This window comes from Solanum lycopersicum, chromosome 8, assembly GCF_036512215.1.
Source record: "Solanum lycopersicum chromosome 8, SLM_r2.1".
Taxonomy (NCBI): Eukaryota; Viridiplantae; Streptophyta; class Magnoliopsida; order Solanales; family Solanaceae; genus Solanum; species Solanum lycopersicum.
In genome coordinates, this window is record NC_090807.1 from 58,944,480 (window position 1) to 58,965,116 (window position 20,637).

General features: G+C 32.1%; 1 protein-coding gene across 1 annotated transcript; it reads left to right on the forward strand.

Annotated features, from left to right (window-relative positions):
* Nucleotides 1-238: 238 nt before the first annotated feature.
* On the forward strand, nt 239-9,658 carry LOC104648859 (uncharacterized). The gene is made up of 4 exons (XM_010326869.3): nt 239-6,177; nt 7,117-7,229; nt 7,694-9,006; nt 9,089-9,658. Exons 2-4 carry the CDS (start codon nt 7,117-7,119, stop codon nt 9,439-9,441), a joined length of 1,779 nt encoding a protein of 592 aa, XP_010325171.2. The 5' UTR covers nt 239-6,177; the 3' UTR covers nt 9,442-9,658.
* The last annotated feature ends 10,979 nt before the right edge of the window (nt 9,659-20,637 follow it).

The following is a 20,637-nucleotide window of genomic DNA, read 5'->3' on the forward strand; positions in this document are numbered from 1 at the left end:
GCACTAATATGACTGTGTTTCTAAGTTTGAGGATTTTGTTAGTGAGAAAATGGAAAAAGGAAGAGTGAATGGCGAAAACAAAGAGATCGATCGAGGATTGAGTATCTCTGTTTACTATTGCTTATATTTTTCAAAATTTTCGGTGTTTGATATATTGTTTTATTTATTTGTTTAGTCTATGGATAAAAATAGATAGTCAGCTATGGAATAACTTAAAATAGTGTTGAGATAAGTTTTTTTTTTTATTGTATGAAATTACTTATCCTATCATTTAGTTGATATATACACATTGTGGGATAAGTTTTCGATAGCTAATCTGTAGATAACATGTTTCTAATCAATAACGACTTACTTCTTTATTTATCCTTTCTCTTTCATTTAAATCAAAATCTGGATGATTTTCGCAATGCGTGTTGTATATGTACAAAAAGGTTCAAACTTTGTTAGTGTGAGTTGTGTATTTCTTTATGCATGTTAGACTGTAATGTTTATTGTATGTGATTGGATCTTTTGTCTTGTGTAAATGTAATTGTGTCGTGTCCAGATTGCTGTGATCGATTTGTAGCCTTTGGACATCGATTGAGACTTAAGAGTATATGTGGTTGGGTTGGTTCGGATTTTTCAAATATCAAATCAAATTATTTGTGTAGGATCTTTTTTATAACTATAAATCGAACCAATAAAACTCAGGTTTTTCAACCTCAAGTTTTTTTGGATTTTTCCTCTAAAGTATTCATACAATCATTAATTTACTTGTACTTCAAATACTTCTTCAGTCCGATCAAAATACAATTATAACTACCTAAGGTGTTTCTTAAGAATATAACACAAACAATGATATGATTAATGACACTAAAATACCCAATATATATATATACAAGTCATAATGAAAATGATTATTAAATCATGCTAAAGTAAGTTAAATAAATATTAGTTACATGACTAAATATTAAAGAAAATTAAAATTAGATTACGTAGTTTAATTGTCGAAACCAATGTAAAAACAAAGAACAAATTAAGTATTCAATATTATTGTCATTTTTAGGATTAAATTGATTTTCTTTTTGCATTAGTATTAATTTAATTTTGATTTAAGTTTTATTATAGTTACCAACATTTGTGAAATATAATCTTTATGGAACCATTCAAAATTTCATGTTTCAAACTTGAAATAATATATTAAAAGATTAAAAACTATAAAAAGTAAAGAAATATTTAAAAATTATATCAAAATAAATATTTTTATATATAAAATAAAATATTAAATTATATATATAATGTCAGGTTAGTTTGGTCTCGAGTTGATTTTTTTGAGTTAAAACCAACCCAACCCAAATATAGTCAGATTTTTTTTTTCAACACCAAACCAACTACTAATCGGATTCTTTTTCTCAATTTGTGATTTGATTTGATTTTCTGTTCAGTTTTGTACGCCCCTAAATTGAGTAAGCCTCATTCGCTTATATTTGTGGTTACAGTAGATTAAAATTTGGATTGAGATTTGAGGGTTCAATGTCTTGGAACCTTTTTGTTTTTACTGGTTCTGGTGATTTTGGATAGTTTGTGCTTTTTTTGTGTGTTTAGTTAGTTTTCAAAGACCTAATGTCATTCGATGAAATTATTTAGACTTCGAAAGAAGTATCATAGATTCGCATCACTAATAAGATCTTTTATGAAAGAGACGAGAAATGTATGAGAAAAGAAGCATGGTCTTAAATTATACAAATATTTTCCAACAATCTCTAATTTCCACACATGAAATCAAAGTAAAAATGGGAGTAAATTATTTCTGTTTAGATAGACGGTTCGAGTGGTGATCCTGAAATTCTTCGATAGAGAGGAATTAAAACTTTTTTTCACACACATGATTAGGTGTTACTAGGTAGAACTTTGTTGATTTAAGCAAACTTCTAGGAAAAAAGAAGGGGATCTTACAATTAGAGCAATCATGGTATCATCGAGTACTTTTAATTTCTATCGAATATTTAGTAAAACATTTTTGGAAAATTGATGGTATAGTGGGCAGGGAGGGAAGATAAGTTTCTCATTACATGAGCCTAATGTTACGTAGGAAACTAGACACGGGCCAAAATCAATCTAGTATGGTAACTACAAAACAGTATAGGACATATGTAAGCGGTTGTTGAGACCTTAGTTGAGAGACACGTGAATTCGAATTCAAGAGTGAGATATTTTTTCCAGACTGTTATAGATTCCTTCTTATCTAGTTTTCCATCTTTTCGGACACAAATATTTAGATGTTAGACTTATGTTTTCTTAGTTGGGGTTGCATCCTCTGTATTTTAGATACTTAGAATTTGGGTATTGTGATTTTTTAGATTTAGGGGTCTAATTTCACATATATTTTGATAAATGATTTATTTTATGGGAATTGAATTCGTTTTTATTTTAAATTATTTATGTTTGACGGATATACTTTTGGGTTGGATAAGTGATGTGTTCTCCCACGGAAAGATGAGTGTAGGTGTCACTTACTACTAGTGAAGATTGTGACAAAGAACAAGCTAAAGTTTCGTAACAAGAACCAGTATAGCATTCGAGTTTGATTCGAGGTAGAAGTATTTCTAAATTTATATTAACGATTCTTTTAGTGATTCTTGTACAACACAGGGTTAGGGAATAAAAAAGGGACGAATGTGAAATAATATCTTATTGTCAATTTCATGAAATGAATTTATATTAATTGTTTATAGTCTTTAAAGTGTGGTTGTATTCATTTTTATTGTGATTATGTGATGTCTATGATTTTCGATTGACTCGAATATTACACTTGATATAGATTATCGATTAGTTTGAATACCATGCCTGATATGGAATATCTATTGATTGACTTGGGTACCTAATTGACCACAATTTTACAGTACTTATAATGCTTTACACTTACAATTTTGTAAGTTTCTTGAACATTTGTTAGTAGAGAAGATCGTATTTTTTCTTTGATTTGCATAAAATAGGTTTTGGCTGCTTAAGTAGAGAAGACAGTGTTAGCACATGTATTTTTATTTTCTACGAGTCTCCATGAAGGCAAATGATAGGCTATAGAAGCTTTTACAAATCGTAAATGAATGGCCATACATTAGAGTTAGAGTTGAAGATTCAGGGCTCAAACCACGATTGACCATGACGAACCGTACACTAATTTATGGATTGTAGGTCTCTTTCGAATAATAATAGGTTTGGCTGATTTTATTTTCTGCAAGCTATTGTCTAGACCACAAAACCGTAGAATGAGAACTATGAAAAGTGAAGTCTAGTCTGAGATCATAAAGGCAAATGACAGGCCATAGAAGCTTCTACAAACTGTAGATTAGAGATCGTACATAAAAGTTAGAGTTAAAGATTTAGGGATCAGACCAATTGACCAGGATGAACCATACACTGGTCTATGTATCGTAGAGTTGTGTATCGGTCAGTTCGGTTTGGTTTTGAAGTTTATTGGGTTGGCTTATTAGTTATCGGTTTGTAGAGATGCTAAATCGTTATAGAACCATTAAAATATTGATTAATCGATTTAACCGTTAAGATTTGACACAAAGGAAAAAACATTGAAAATCACTTAGAAACAAGGTGACTAACCAAATAAACCATGCACTTGAGTTCACAAGTTACATCTTGCTCAAAAACAAACACTTTTACATTGTAGAATAATCAAGTATTTGAGACAACCAAAAATAAAAATAAGAAATTAAACTCTAAGTCGAAAATTTTATATACAAAATGGTATAAATATTATTATTTAATTTACTATCGGGTTATCGGTTAACCCATTCAGAAAAAACTTTAAACCGATAACCCGATAACAAAGAAAATGAAAACCGTCATCAAAATCACTAAACCAATAATCCAATAATTTAAAACAATAACTTTTTTATCAGTTCGGCTTATCGGTTTCGATTCGATTTTGAACAGCCCTAATATACTGTAGGTCCCATCCGAATAAGAGCATCTGACGATTGATTGATTATTGTTTTCACAAACAGATTCCATGAACCGTATATGAAACTACGGTCCGTACATCATGAGTCGTAGAAAATGTTGAATACTACTTTTCCTAGATTTGCTTAGTTTAAGATTAGATGTCTATAAATACTCTACCTAGGTTATATTTATGTTATTATATTCATTTTGGAATTTGAGAATTATTAGTGAACTACTTTTGCAATAATTCTTGAATTTGTGATTTAAATTACATCTTTGATATTTGATTATTGCTTTGAAGCTCCATTCAATATTTTGAAATAAGTTCATGGCTTATTTTAACTCAATAATCATTATTTGTGTGATCAAATAACTATGAGTAGCTAATTTCACAATTAGATTGTGGGAAGTTATTTTGTTAGGATTTTTTTAAAATGTCAATAACTACGTGTTGAATTTGTCAATCGTCCAGGTAACTCTAATCCTGACAGACCTGGATGGTTCGGCTACCTGCCCTAAACGGACTGTTCAGGTTCTTTGAAGGGTCCATGCTCTATTTTAGGTTCATGGACTTGCCCCTTAGCCTTCTTTAGCCTTTTTCTAAGTCTGAGGTGTTACACGAAAGATTCAAATTTTAAGAGAATAATTATGAGGTGTTATAAATTAATTTCGATCTTAATTTTAAAAACTTTCGGAGTGTTACATCTTACTTGAAAATATTCCAATTAATTATTGTTCTACAACCCCCACCCCGCCGCACCCCACCCATGGAAATACTTGATTAAGAGCACAAGTAACAATTAACCTAAGTTTGAATCGTACTCCTCATGGGATCGATCCTAACTTTTGTTAGGTTCTTTATTTGGGCAACAATATAATCGCTTTATACTTCTTTTAAAGGTGTAATTTGAGTGTATTAAATATATAATTGATATTGATTGGTTCGTGTATCGCACCTAATTTATGTTGATTGAGAGTGATGAATTATTTGTTCATATTTCATATATTTGGAGTTGGTTTATGATCCTATTGATACTTTTTTTTAGACGATATTGCACTTATTTTTGTTAAGTACATGATATATTTTCGGTTATTATCGTGTGACCTCAATTGTGATTTTCATGTTTCCTGAACCTAAAGGTGATTTGCTTCTTTTGGACTGCCCATAGATTATATTTTTTTCTCAAATTCATTGTTCGGACTTGGATTTTTTCTATTTTGGGATTGCATCTCTATATTCTAGGCTACATTAGATGTTTTTCTAGAAAAATTATTTCTTCACATTTTCCATCAACACTTGTGAATATTGACTTTAATTAATGAGACTACTATTTTAATTGTTTGTTTGTTAACTATTTGCTGGAATAATTGATTCTCGTATTAAAATTTAGAGTGAGACCTCTCACGATCATTGAGATCGTAACAAGTATATATATGTTATAAACCCCTCTTATTTTATATAAAAAAAAAATGTACATAAATCTGGGGAAGATATTATTAGAAAAAAAATAAACAAGTTGCTATAATTATATAATATAATTTAAGGAGAAACCATAATTACACAAATATTGGATTCTTATTATCATAAATAATTTATCGTTATTATTATTATTGTTATTATTGTTTTGTTCTATATTTTAAAGAGTGCGCCACTTATATCTTCTACTATTCTTTTTATAAAATCAGTAATTATTTTTTTCCTTTTCTGTTTATTGATTTTCATTTACCTTCTCATTATTAAATATTAGGGTTATTTTTTCAGAATTATTATTTTTTTCTTTTTCATTTTGCTTACAACGGCCGCATATATTTAGGAGTTTTATTCCTTATTTTCTTATTAAAAAAAAAAACTTTTGCACGTGTCACATACCACTATACTATTTTTTGACTAGGGTTTTGGCAGTTAGTGAGTGACGTGGCTTCTCCTGATTGGATGAGGATTGTTTTGGTCAAATTCTTGAAATTTTTTGTAAAGAATTAAATGCAAGCAATTTTACATATAAAAAGGAATAAAATATTTAATGTCTTAACACTTCATTTTTTCTATATAAATATCTTCTTTGTGCCTTTTAATTTCATATTATATTTATCCTTAAAAGTATTTATCTCTCTCTCTCTCTAGAATTTGAGTTCTTCTTAAAATTAGGGTTTCTCTTTAATCTAATCTTAAATTCCGTTTGATTTAATCCAAGATCCATTTTTGGGTGTTCTAATCTCAGATTTTGATTTGGGTGAAAGGTATGATCCTTTTCTCTTCATCTCTGATTGTTTGTGTGTTTTTTTGTTTCATTTTACTGTGGTTTTAGTTAAAATATTTTTTAATTTTTTCAACTTGTGAAATTATTCTTTGAATTTATTAAAATCATCGGAGCCATGGAAAATCCCAATTCGACATTTGAATTTTTGTGGATGGATTTTTTAATTTTTTATATGAATTTAGTGGTGCGTGATTTAGTTATAATGTTTTTTTATGTGAATTTTAATTTATTTATTTTTTTGCAAAGCTTTTTCCATTTTTACCTATTCAAGTTAAGTTAATTTGCTTTTAAAAACACTTAATTAGCTTGAAAATAATTGTCACAAGTCATGTGGTTGGTTTATGAATTATTTTTTGTATACTTCCTTTTTTAGGTTTTGTTATACCTATGAAATTTAATTTAATTTTTGTTCAAGCTTTGATTTTATCGTCTATGGGGTTTATCATAAATAACTTTTGCTTAGATCCGATATGAATTTTTGTGCGATGATGATTTTTATGTGAATTTTGAAAAAAAAAATTATGATTTTTTTTTAACTTATCAATTTTAATGAATTTACTTAGAAAACTCTAAACTAGCTTGAAATTAACTGACATATGTTTATATTGTTCATTTTAAAGGTTCATTGATCTTGTTCAGGCATTTGTTTGGTTGTAACGCTTGTTGATTGAATGAGAATTAAGATTCATTAAAGACTTTCAAACTCAATTCACTAAAATGAAATGTGTACTAATCATATCATTACTATTGCATTAAATTTGTATCATATAATTTTTGAATTTAGAAAAGCTTAAAATGAAACACATGCTAATCTATATATATCATTAATGATATGTTTGAATTATGATACAAACATCATTTATTGTACATATTAAAGTATGATTATAATTGGATTTTATGCATTTGTTCTTTGAGTTAGATGGAGACATCAAGTGAAGGAGGTACTCATGATGCAAGTGATTCACCTATTGATCTTAATCTTCCATTGCCAGTAAGAATGAATGGTAGGGAAACTCAGCATCTTTCGATACGGTTAGTCTCTTTTGTTATTTTTTTATACTAAATTAGTTCTTTTACCCTTTCTATTCGCATAATTAAGTCATCGAAAATCTTTCTTGTGACATACTACTCTCTTCATGATACTAGTGAGCACATTATCATCTTCCTTTATCCCTACATTGATATTCATGTCTAGATAATAAATTGTGAAAAAAAAAATTAATTTTCTCTTCAGGGTTGATTTCTCATATAATTACTTCACTATACTAATAATTACTACTTCAGAATATCATTTTCCTTTTTCTTTTCAATAAAAAGTGACTTATTTTGGAGAAAAAACTAATGGTTGAGTGATTACTGGAGAAATTAACTCCTCTTTAGATTGGAAAGGAAATAAATCAATATATTTATTAGTTAATTTCTTTGCAATACTATCAATATGTTGCTGAGATGTAAAAGAAAGACATTACTATATATTCACCTTTTGGATTAAGCAGTAACCCCTCAAAGCAACTTCCTTCCCAAGATGGAGTCGATGGAAGTGCAGGAGCCAAAATTGGATCACCTTCTCTTAGATTGAGAAAGGGAATTGATCAAACATCAAAAGGAGGTGATGCAAATCTAAGAAAACACAGTAGGTGGGATTTGCAGGAAGATGTTGCAAATGTTGCAAAGTGTCATAAAACTCAAAAAGTGCGATTGATGACCGAATTGTTGAGTGGAAAATTCAATGAGGGAAGAAGTTCTATGAACGCTAAACTAATTTCAGTGAATAATATGCCCATGGAGCTAAATAGAGGTGCATCACCTATGGATAAGGGTAAGAGGATGGCGGTTTCTCCCTCAGAAAATGGATATCAAGACAAGTTACGTCAAACTCTAAGAAGCTTCACAAATGCTCAAAAACATGTTAATAATGACCCAACTCAAAGAAATAACATTCCATACTGGCCGACTATACTGAAGGACAATAAAAGTTGTGAGCCTCTCAAGGTCAATGGGGTTGGATCAAGTGGATCTTTACTGAAAGAAGTAATTTCGACTGGAAGACAATCAAATTTGGTTCAATTAGATCAATCCAGGAAAAATAGTTTCATCAACATCAACTCAATCATTGGCCTGAATTATAACTCAATACTACAAATAAATCAACAACCTTTAAAAGTTTCAGGAAAAAAAGCATCAACTTATATGTCACCACCAACTAATACGAGGATATTCAGTAATTGGCATAAAGTGAATTATCCCCAAACCCAAAATAGAGTATTTCCATGGGGAAATTTAGGATCAACCAATTTGAATACATCTTATGCTAGTGATGGATTGCTCAGAAGTAATACTTCAACCATACAAGTGAAGGATCAAACAACACAACTTTCAAATTCAGTGCAAGTTTCTTCTCCTGTTACCCCCAGATGGGGGTCACACAATGTTGAAATATCAAGTCCTATGAAATTTCCTATTGCGCAGGACACAACTTTTCAACCTTACCATCTAGCTGAAAATCATAAATTTGGAAAAGTTGTTATTAGCCCAGTTCAAAAAGGAAAGACTATAAGTGACCTTAAAAGTACGAATTCAATGAGAGATAAGGACAAGAGCATCAAAGGTTTGAGGTCTTCGAATATTTTCTCCAATGAGGGAATGTTAGCAACACAAAAAAGACCTTTTACCCCTTGCAACATCCACCCACCGTTTCTCTACGATGGATCATTCTTGCCTCATCATCGGTTGAAGGAATCCTCTGGTTTTCATACGAGTAATGTTCCTGAAATTCAAAGCTCTCGACAACATGTTTCTTGCTCTAAGGGTAAATTTGAATTCTTCACATTTTCATATAATTTGTGCATTTGCTATTGTCTCAGACAAATAAAAGATGGTTAATTTTACAGATCAAAGCATAACTCTTGGACCCCAACAGAAGAAAAGAAAGGCTCATGCACTTGAAAAACTTGACATAAAAGAATTACAACAGTCTACATCTTCAAGTGGCATTCTGCACACTACTAGAAGTTCTGGTTCAAAAATTAATATGATGCAGAATGATAATATTTCCAAAACATTAGACATGAGGAGCTCTTACACCCCTGCAACTATATTGCCTGTCATTAGAATTTCTAAAGAGAATCGTCCTTGTCTTTTTAATCAAAGTCCTGGTGATATTGCGGATGCTGATGATGAAAGGTATTTCAGAACTACTGAGGATCAAACAATTCGCAACAAGAGTGCTTTGCGAGAAAACTAGGATTGAAGTAAAGTCGGATGAATGAGAGAAGCAAAGAAGAAAGGATAGGCAGGGGAGAGTGCCAATTGGGAGGAGTGTCAGTTGTTCATTTGAAATATTAATTCTTCTAGAGATAATAGTTATCAATTCAACTATTGTCATCAAAACATATATATTTGCATATTTCGAATTTAACCTTATATAACGGTTTAATGAGACAAATCAACTTTAATGATTATCTTTTGTGTTTTTTTGGTTATGCATAATGCATTGATTCTTTTCTGTTAGAAATGTTTTAGGTGACTCTTTAAATTCTTTGGTTAGTGAAAAATACTTGTTGAATTTTGCTTGCAACTATTTTAGTTCAGGCTACTATTTTAGTGCAAAGTGTCATGTCTCACCACTTTGCTTCTCAAATTCGGCAACAAAATAGGGGAGAACAATCTAAAATTACAGAGAGACTTATGGAGAACTCTAGAACCCCTTAGATCTTTCAAAAAAACTTGGGAATTTCCTAGAATTGTAGAAAATTCTAGAATGTGAACTAAAGTGTAAATATTGTAGGTACTTGTAAAGTAATTGTTATTTACACTAATACCTTAGGAAATAGTATAAATAGAGAGCTTTCCATTTGCAAAATCATCCAAAAAAGTGTAAGTAATCTTCCACAAAGCAATACAAGAGAAATAGTTTTATCACATCTCACTATCACAAAGAAATAAATGACGTCTAAAGGTTACAGAAAAAAGTATTAACTTATATCTCATCAACATGTAATATTAGGATCAACTTATATTTCACTAACATGTAATATGAGAATCAACTTATATTTCACCAACATCTAATATGAGGATTAACTTATATTTCACCAACATGTAATATATATGAGGATGTTCAAAAATTGACATGAAAGGAATTATTCAAAATCCAATTTCATCAACATCAACCCAATCATAGCTCAATACTACAAAAAAATCAATGGCCTTTAAAGGTTACAGAAAAAATAGCATCAAATTATATGCCACCAACATGTAATATTAGGATGTTCACAAATTGGCATGAAAGAATTATTCTTAAACCCAAGGAGTATTTCCATCAAGAAATTCAGGATCAACCAATTTTAATCAATCTTATGTTAATTATGGATTGCTTAGAAGTAATATTGTAACAACACAAGTTAAGGACCGAACAACCAAACTTTAAAATTCACTGGAAGTGTCATTTCCTATCCCCACGAGATGGGGTCCTACAATGTTGAAATATCAAGTCATGATAAATTTTCTATTATGCAGAACACAAATTTTCAACATAAAAATCATAAAATTGAAAAAGTTGTTATCGGCTTAGTTCAAAAAGGAAATACTATAAGTGATCTTAAAAGTACGAAATCAATGGGAGTTGAGGATGAGACCATCAAAGGTATGAAGTCTTTCAATCTTTTTTATAATGAGGGCATGTTAGCAACACAATTGTCTAGATATCAAGAAAGACCTTTTAACCTTTACAACATCCACCAATCGCATGAAAATCTTTGTATCTACAATGGATCATTCTTGTTTCATCATCAATTGAAGGAATCCTCTGATATTTATATGAGAGGTTTTACTAAAATTTCAAAGCTCCGGACAACATATTTGTAAACTTGAATTCTCCGTATTTTCATAATATTTGTGCATTTACTTTTTCTTACATAAATAAAAGACGATTGATTTTACAAATCTAAGTGTATCTCTTGAACCCCAATAGAAGAATTGAAAATCTTGGTTGAAGAAAATTGCAGCACTCTACATTATCAAGTGGCATTCTACACACTACTAGAAATTCTGATATGATCCACGATGATAATATTTCCAAAACATTAGACATAGAGAACTATTATACCCCTGCAACTATATTGTCTGTCATCAGATTTTCTAAAGAAAATTCTTCTAGTCTTTTTAATCAAGATCCAGATGATGTTATGGATATTGATAATGAAATGTACTTCAGAACTATTAAGCATCAAATAATTAGGCATAAGAGTTCTTTGCGAGAAAACTGGAGTTGAAGTAAAGTCAGATGGATGGCAAAGGCAAAAGACAGAACAAATGTAAGAAGAATGCAGTTGTTCGTTATTCTTCTAGGGATATAATTGTTGTTAATTCAACTATTGTCACCAAAACATATATCTTTATTTGTTTCAAACTTAATCTTATACAAACGGTTTAATGAGATAAATCAACTTTGATGTTCATCTTTTGTTTTTCTGGTATGTGCATATCGTATTGATTCTTTTCTGTTAGAAATGTTTTAGGTAACTCTTTAAACTTCTTCGATTAGTGAAAAACACTTGTTGAATTTTGTCGGCTACTATTTTAGTGCAGGCTACTATTTTAGTGCAACGTGTCATGTTCAGCCACTTTGCTTTTCAAATTCGGCATCAAAATAGGGGAGAAAATCTAGAGTTACAAGAGGCTTATCGAAAATTCTAGAACCCCTTAGATATTTTAAGAGTGATACAAATCAAAAGCTCCATAGTAAATATTATATTTGTATATGTATATGTTCTCTATGTTAAGATAGAATGACGAGAGAGATTGTGTGTGTGTGTGTGAGAGAGAGAGAGAGAGAGAGAGGAGCCTCTTAGCGAGGCGAGCGAGAGGGGGAAGAGAGAGGAGATAGGTAAATTGTATATGTATATCGGTTAGATAATTATATAAATGTAATTACTATGTATATGTATCAATGATTGTGTTTGTATATCTGCATAAAATTTAAATTTGTATACAATTGAATCGAGTTAAAAAAAATTGTATTTGTATATCAAAATCTCTCTCTCGCTTTATACGGACACTAATTATACATTTTATTTCTATAATTTGTGTTTGTATAAAGTGAGAGAAAAGACAAATGAGAACTGGGCAAGAAAAAATTTATATTTGTATAATGTAAGTGTATAGGACGGAGAGATATGTATTTGTATATGTATATATAGTCTCTCTTGCTTATACAAACTCAAATACAATTTATACATTTGTGTTTGTATAAAGTGAGAGAAGTGAGGGAGAGAACTGAGTGTGGCGAGCGAGATTCAGAGGAGAGAGGCGAATGACAAAAAGTTTATTTTGAATTAGAGTTAAATGAAATTGTATTTAAAACATTTATTTGAATTGATAGTTTGTTATAATGGACAATTTCCCCCTTTTTATCATCATATCATATCATATCATATATATTATTATAAGTGGGAAGCTCCTAACCTCAAAGTTGAATTACCATTTTACCCTTCACTTAAATATTTTTTCTATTTTTTAAAATGTAAAAGTACTTTTAATAAATAATTAGATAGTAAACTTTAATGTAATAAAGATATAATGAAAGATAAATAGTCATTCAAACAAATGAAGTTCAAACATTTCAAAACATCTCTTATTTAATTTTAAGTCAAAGAATTTGAAAAGTTCCATTGATCAAATTATATACATGATTTTTCCAACAAAAAATATTATTTTGATGTCTTCTCATGACAATAGCATGTGAATTGATTTATCTCACAAAATTCTTCTTTAAATTTTTCATGTTTCTTTTGATCAATAAATTTTAGACATATATGTATATAGATAGAACTAATATTACATGTTTTGTTTCATTCTTCTCATCGAAAACTTATGTTTTTAACGCAACAGGTGATAAATAATTCTAGAGAGTTTTTCATTTGGACAAAAAGTCTGCTCAACATTCATGAGGTAAGACAAACCTACTTGTGTGAGAAAGAATATGTATGTTGTTTCGTTAATTTATTGACGGTAAATTTTTGGAGAATATAGTATCTGTATTAGAATTTAATCATTTCAGTGTATTCGATGCATTCTTCAAGAAGGTTAAAGGCGTCATGGACATTTATTTGTTGTTTGGTAAGTATTATTTTTCATTTCAATGTTGCATATTTTTACTTAATTCATTGTTTGTTACATTCAATTTTTTTGTTGAAGGAAGGTAAATTGACTACTTTTTCTTGAATAATGGCAATGAAAAAGAAAATAAAAAATTTCATTTACATGTCTGATGTACAAATCTTCTTTTAAAGATTATGTTTGTTATAACAAGTTGATTATCATGTAGTGAACACTCTAGGTTATTGAATTAGAGGATTGAATAATTCATGTGATTAGTTTTTTCTCATAATTAAATCTACAAATATTAGCATGTATTATTTTTAATGTGTTTTTTTAGAATTTATAAATGATTTACTACTTGTATGAAAATAAAATCATAGTGTGATTTCATATTTGTAAATAAATACCCCTAATAACGAAAGAAGAGGAAGCGTTGAAGAAGAAAAACGATATTGCTAAATAATTTTATATTCTGCAACTTTATGTTTTTATTGATTAAAGGGATAATGTCCAAGTACCCCCTCAACCTATGCCCGAAATCTCAGAGACACACTTATACTATACTAAGGTCCTATTACCCCCCTAAACTTATTTTATTAATAATTTTTTACCCCTTTTTAGCTTATGTGGAACTGTCATGTGGGCCCAACGATGGTTGACTTTTTTTTTTCGAACTAGTGCCACGTAGGCTAAAAAGGGGTAGAAAAATACATATAAAATAAGTTCAGGGTGGTAATAGGACCTTAATATAGCATAAGTGTGTCTTTGGGATTTCGGGTATAGGTTGAGGGGGTACTTGGGTATTTTCCCTTGATTAAATTTAGAACTTATTATTTTATTTATTCTATCTAGAAAAAATATATTTGGATAAAAAATCTCATAGATTCTTTATACTCATTTTAAGGAGTATATACTCCTTTTAATTTTTAAACATAAAATAGTATTATTAATAATCTTTATACCTTTTTTGAAAAAAATGTGTATCGAATATCTTAACTTTAAAATAGGATTATGATTCTACCCTTTTACTAATTTAAATATTATTAAAGAAATATTAATAAAACATTACTTAAATAATACTTATATAATATTAATCCATTATGTTTCTAGGTAGGATTAATTAGAGAAATGTTTAATTTATTTTTTATCCTAAAATAGAGTTCGGTAGATGAAATGTTTCGTAACAACAAAAGACAGTAAATTATATCCAAAATATCCTTTAACATTAAAGAACAAAAATGTCCTTTGAATTACCATACATCTTAATATGACACATATTTTTAGATTTTAGTAAGAAACTTTACATATTCACAACTTTAAACAATCTATTTCTCATAGACGTTATGTATATTATCAATTTTTAAATGTATTTTACAATTCCAAACTTGTAACTATAAATACCAAAAAATTATCTTCAAAATCACTTTATATTAATGCATACACTTAGTTATTCCGATGTATAATTGTTGATGAATGATTATTGGTGGATGTAATTACACTGACACGTTGTTCAACACAATTACTTTTTATTGATGCATACGTTTTGTTATTCTAATGTATAATTATTGATGGATAATTGTTGATGAATATATTGTTTATCACATATGCAATAAAAAAGAGATAGATCTGTTTATGCTTTTGTTAGTTATTGAGGAAGTTCCTCTATTCTTATAAACTAGAACTATTTCTCTTTAATTTTTATTTTTTAAAAGTCTTAGAATTCATTAGCTATTTTATTATTTTTAGTCTACTCTATTTCATTTTATTTTCGAATTCATTAGCTAATTTAGTGTTACACTCTTTCTCTTTTGATTACTTAATTTTATGAATAACTATTTATACATATTGTAACTGTATTTAAATAATTTACGAGTATTTATACTAAGTAGCCTGCAATACAAATATATTTTCTATTCTGAAATTCAATTTTTTAAGTATGCATGTCAAATCTCTTAAAAGTTAGAGTGAATTATCATTAATCAATCATTACCTAGAGGCTAGCAATATAATTTTTGAAAAAAATAAAATAATATGTATGTGGTTAATAGAAAAGAAAATACATAGGGTGTATTTGGTATGGAGGATTTATTTTTTTTTGACAATATTTTTCAGTTTTTTCATGTTTGGCTGAGTAAAATGTTTTGGAAATATTTTTCAAATTAATTCATTTTTCTCAAATTTAAGGTAAATGACTTTCCTTCAAAAAATAAGAAAAACATTTTTCAAAACTCTCCTCCAACTTCATATTACAATTTTTTTGTTGATAAGTAATTTAAAGTTAAATGTAAATGGTATATATGCTCTACTTTTAGACGATAGAGGCACCAATTTCTGAAAAGTATGGCGGTGTCACGACTCAAATTGGGCCGCGACTGGCACCCACACTTACCCTCCTATGTGAGCGAACCAATCAATCTAAACCTTAACGTTTCAATATAATATCAACAGAAAGTAATGCGGAAGACTTAAACTCATTAATAAAAACCACTTCAATAACTTCTAAAAGCTAAACGACTATTATTATCCCCAAAATCTGGAAGTCATCATCACAAGAACATCTACTTCAAATTACTAAATCTAAGAGTATCTAAGAAACTAAAATACATAAACAGCTAGTCCATGCCGGAACTTCAAGGCATCAAGACATGAAGAGGAGGATCCAGTCCAAGCTAGAAGCATTAGCTCACCCTGATATCCGGAGTAATGAAGACTGGCTAGAGTTGCGGTTGAGTTGAAGACGACGGTACGTTTGCTGCACTCCACAATTTACAAAGAAAACAAATACAAGTAGGGGTCAGTACAAACACAAGTACTGAGTAGGTATCATCGGCCAACTCAAAATAGAAAACAGTATATATCAGATAACATCATAAAATCAACTAATATCCTTAGCATGCAGCATTTACAATTACCATAACCCTTGGTTACAACACCAAGCACATCGATGAGGACTCACGCCTCCTCATCATACTCATTTTAGGATTAGGTTCATTAGATTGAGTATATTAACATCTTTCAAGATTCATTATCTTTATTCCTCTCGTGTCGGTACATGACACTCCGCTCCTCATATACTATCCTGGTGTCGGAACGTGACACTCTGATCCTCATTCTTTTCTGGTGTCGGAACGTGACACCCGATCCATATTCTATCCTGGTACCGGAACGTGGCACCATCATTAACAAAGTAGATTAGGGTTTCTCAAGATTTAGGATTCAATAGCTTCATCATGATTATTTTATCACAATTACATAATCACATTCATGCAAGCATACGATTAAGCATATAGAAGGGTTTACAATACTACCCATACATATCATTCGCTATTAAGAGCTTACTACGAATAGTATAAAAAACCATAACCTACCTCCACCGAAGATTCGTGATCAAGCAAGCAATTTCCCAAGCCTTTTCGTTTTCCCATTCGTTCCTTTCTCTCCATCGATTCTCTTTCTCTCTCTTTCTGTTCTTTTCTTTTTCTTATTCAAACCCTCTTTATTTTACCCTAATTAGCATATAATTAAGTATAAAAGATAATGAATTAACCCATTAATTAATTCAAGGTTATCTCTTTTAATCCTCAAGTAATTATAACATTAACCCACTAAATTTATAATTATAGCAGGAATAGTCCAAAACGCCCCTTAAAACATTTAAAGAAATCCGACTCCGCCTGGGATTAAGCAGCCTGTGACGGCCCGTCGTGCCTGTGACGTCCCGTCGTGCCTGCGACGGTTCGTCCTGTTGCTCCATCACAGAGTTCAGAGACTCAATTCCCTTAAAGAGTCTGTGACGGTCCGTCACGCCTGTGACGGTCCGTCCTGCCATTCCGTTACGAAGTTCAGAGAGTCGATTTCAGTATCCATTTTTCAGAATTTCTAAGTGTTTTGAAACGAGACCCCCTCGACGGTCCGTCGTGCCCATGACGGTCCGTCGTGCCCATGACGGTCCGTCGTGGGATCCGTCGTCTCAGCAAGTTTTCCAGAAATAACATCTGTTGCTCAAAACGACTAAACAGGTCGTTACAATATATACCAATTTACCCATCGTTCGTCCTCGAACGATCATAAGAAGAAAAACAAGGGCGAAAAGAAGTACCTGAATCTGTAAACAGATGTGGGTATCTTACTTGCATATCAACCTCTTTCTCCCAAGTGGCTTTTCAACGGGTCGATTCTTCCATTGAACTTTGATGGATGCAATCTCCCTTGACCTCAGCTTGCGAACTTCTCTATCTAAAATGGCAACAGGCTCCTCCTCATAAGACAAATTTTCATCAAGCAGAACTGAATCCCAACGAATGATGTAGTTTCTATCCCCATGGTATCTTTTCAACATAGACACGTGAAATACCGGATGCACTCCGGACAGCCCTTGAGGCAAGGCTAACTCATAAGCCACCTCCCCTACTCGCTTAAGTACTTCAAAGGGACCAATATACCTTGGGCTTAATTTACCCCTTTTACCAAAACGCATCACCCCTTTCATGGGTGAAACCTTCAGCAAGACTTGTTCACCCTCCATGAACTCCAAGTCTCTAACCTTTCGATCTGCATATTCCTTTTGCCTACTTTGCGCCGCTAACAGCTTTTCTTGAATAGATTTCACTTTATCTAACGATTCTCTCAGAAGGTCAGTACCCCAAGATCTAACCTCAAATGCATCAAACCACCCAATGGGAGACCTACATCTTCTCCCATATAGTGCCTCAAATGGGGCCATATCAATGCTTGAGGGATAGCTATTGTTGTAGGAGAACTCTGCTAAGAGTAAGAAGCTATCCCAATGACCACCAAATTCTATCACACATGCACGAAGCATATCCTCGAACACTTGAATCGTTCGCTCAGACTGACCATCGGTCTGAGGATGGAACGCAGTACTAAGGTCCAACCTAGTACCCAATTCCGCATGCAATGTTTTCCAAAACTTAGAAGTAAACTGCATACCTCTATCTGATATGATGAAGAGTGGAACCCCATGCAACCGAACAATTTCTGAGACATAGATTTTGGCTAACTTCTCTGCATTGTAAATCACCTTGACCGGAATGAAATGAGCAGACTTAGTTAACCTATCAACAATCACCCAAATAGAGTCATACTTACCCATTGTCTTTGGAAGACCAACCACAAAATCCATGAATCCTTTCCCACTTCCATTCAGGAATGGGCATTCTCTGAAGTATTCCTCCGGACCTCTGGTGTTCATACTTTACTTGCTGACAATTTGGACATTTGACAACAAAATCAACAATGTCGCGCTTCATTGTACTCCACAAAAAGTGTTGCTTTAGTTCATGGTACATCTTGGTTGTACCAGGATGTATAGAATATCCGGAACTACGAGCCTCTGTAAGAATAGTGTGGATCAAATCATCAACACGGGGCACACATACCCTTCCCTTAATTCTCAAAACACCTTCCTCATCCATTATTGCTTCTTTAGCCTCTCCTCGCAACACCATATCCTGAATTTAGCTTAGTTTCTCATCATCAAACTGTTTTCCCTTGATCTTGTCAAGAAAAGAAGATCTCGCCTCCACACTGGCCAAAAATCCTCCCTTCTCATTTACTTCTAACCTCATAAAGTCGTTAGCCAGAGTCTGAACCTCTCTAGCCAATGGACGTTTAGAAACTTGTAAGTGGGCTAAATTACCCATGCTCCCTGCTTTTCTACTTAAGGCGTCTGCCACAACATTAGCCTTTCCTTGGTGATACAAGATGGTAACATCATAATCCTTCAATAGTTCCATCCATCTCCTCTGTCTCAAGTTTAATTCTTTCTTAGTAAAGACATACTGTAGAGTACGATGATCTGTATAGACTTCACACTTGACCCCATATAGATAATGTCTCCATTGCTTTAATGCAAACACAATTGCGGCCAATTTCAAATCGTGGGTCGGATAGTTACATTCATGCACCTTTAATTGCCTCGAAGCATAAGCAATTACGTTCTTCTCTTGTATTAGCACTGCACCCAAACCCGAATAGGATGCATCACAATAGACAATGAAATTCTTACCTTCCACTGGCAAGGTAAGGATTGGTGCGGTAGTCAACAAAGTCTTGAGCTTCTGAAAGCTTTCTTCACACTCGTCCAACCATACAAATGGAACATTCTGCTTAGTCAAGTTCGTCAATTGGGAAGCAATGGAAGAGAATCCCTTGACAAATCGATGGTAATAGCTAGCTAAACCAACAAAGCTCCTTATTTCTGACACATTAGTAGGTCTTACCCAATTCTTCACTGTCTCAATCTTAGAAGGATCCACCATCACGCCCTCCTTAGACACCACGTGCCCCAAGAAGGACACTGAATCTAGCCAAACTCACGCTTGGAGAAATTGGCATAGAGTTTCTTCTCCCTCAACATTTCCAATACAATTCTCAAGTGCTCCTCATGTTCCTTCTTGCTCTTTGAATATACCAATATATCATCAATAAATACGATCATAAACAGATCCAAATATGGCTTAAAAATCCCATTCATCAAGCTCATGAAAGCAGCAGGTGCATTCGTAAGCCCAAAAGACATCACTACAAATTCGTAATGCCCATACCTGGTCTGAAAAGCAGTCTTTGGCACATCCGTTGCTCGTATTTTCAATTGATGATTACCGGATCTCAAGTCAATCTTAGAGAAGACACAAGCACCTTGTAACTGATCGAACAAGTCATCAATGCGGGGAATGGGATATTTGTTCTTAATAGTTACCTTGTTCAACTGTCGGTAGTCTATGCACATTCGAAAAATCTCATCCTTCTTCTTCACAAATAACACCGGAGCACCCCAAGGAGATGCACTTGGTCTAATGAAGCCTTTGCTTAGCAACTCTTGAAGTTGGGCCTTTAATTCTCTTAACTCCACGGTAGCCATTCTATAAGGGGGTATAGAAATGGGGCGAGTACCTGGTTCAAGATCAATGCAGAAGTCAATATCTCTATCCGGTGGCATACCAGGAAGGTCTGCAGGTAACACATCTAGAAACTCACAGATTACCGAAACCGACTCAATTGAAGGTACTTGGGTAGTGTCATCCCTGAGGTGTGCCAAGAAAGCTAAACACCCTTTACTAACCATTCTCTTAGCACGAAGAAAGGAGATGATGCGAACCGGATTGGAAGTGTAGTCACCCTCCCACACTAACGGATCTGTCCCAGGCTTGGCTAACGTCACTGTTTTAGCATTACAATCCAAGATTGTAAAATTTGGAGAAAGCCAAGTCATACCCAGAATTACATCAAAATAAACCATTTCTAAGATAACCAAGTCTACATAAGTATTGTTTCCCACAAAATTCACCAAACAAGACCTATATATCCTTTCAACTATTAC

Coding starts and splice junctions, on each gene's coding strand:
- LOC104648859 (XM_010326869.3), top strand. CDS start 7,117: ATGGAGACATCAAGTGAAGGAGGTACTCATGATGCAAGTGATTCACCT. Junction 7,230..7,693: donor ACTCAGCATCTTTCGATACG/GTTAGTCTCTTT, acceptor TGGATTAAGCAG/TAACCCCTCAAAGCAACTTC. Junction 9,007..9,088: donor ACATGTTTCTTGCTCTAAGG/GTAAATTTGAAT, acceptor TTAATTTTACAG/ATCAAAGCATAACTCTTGGA.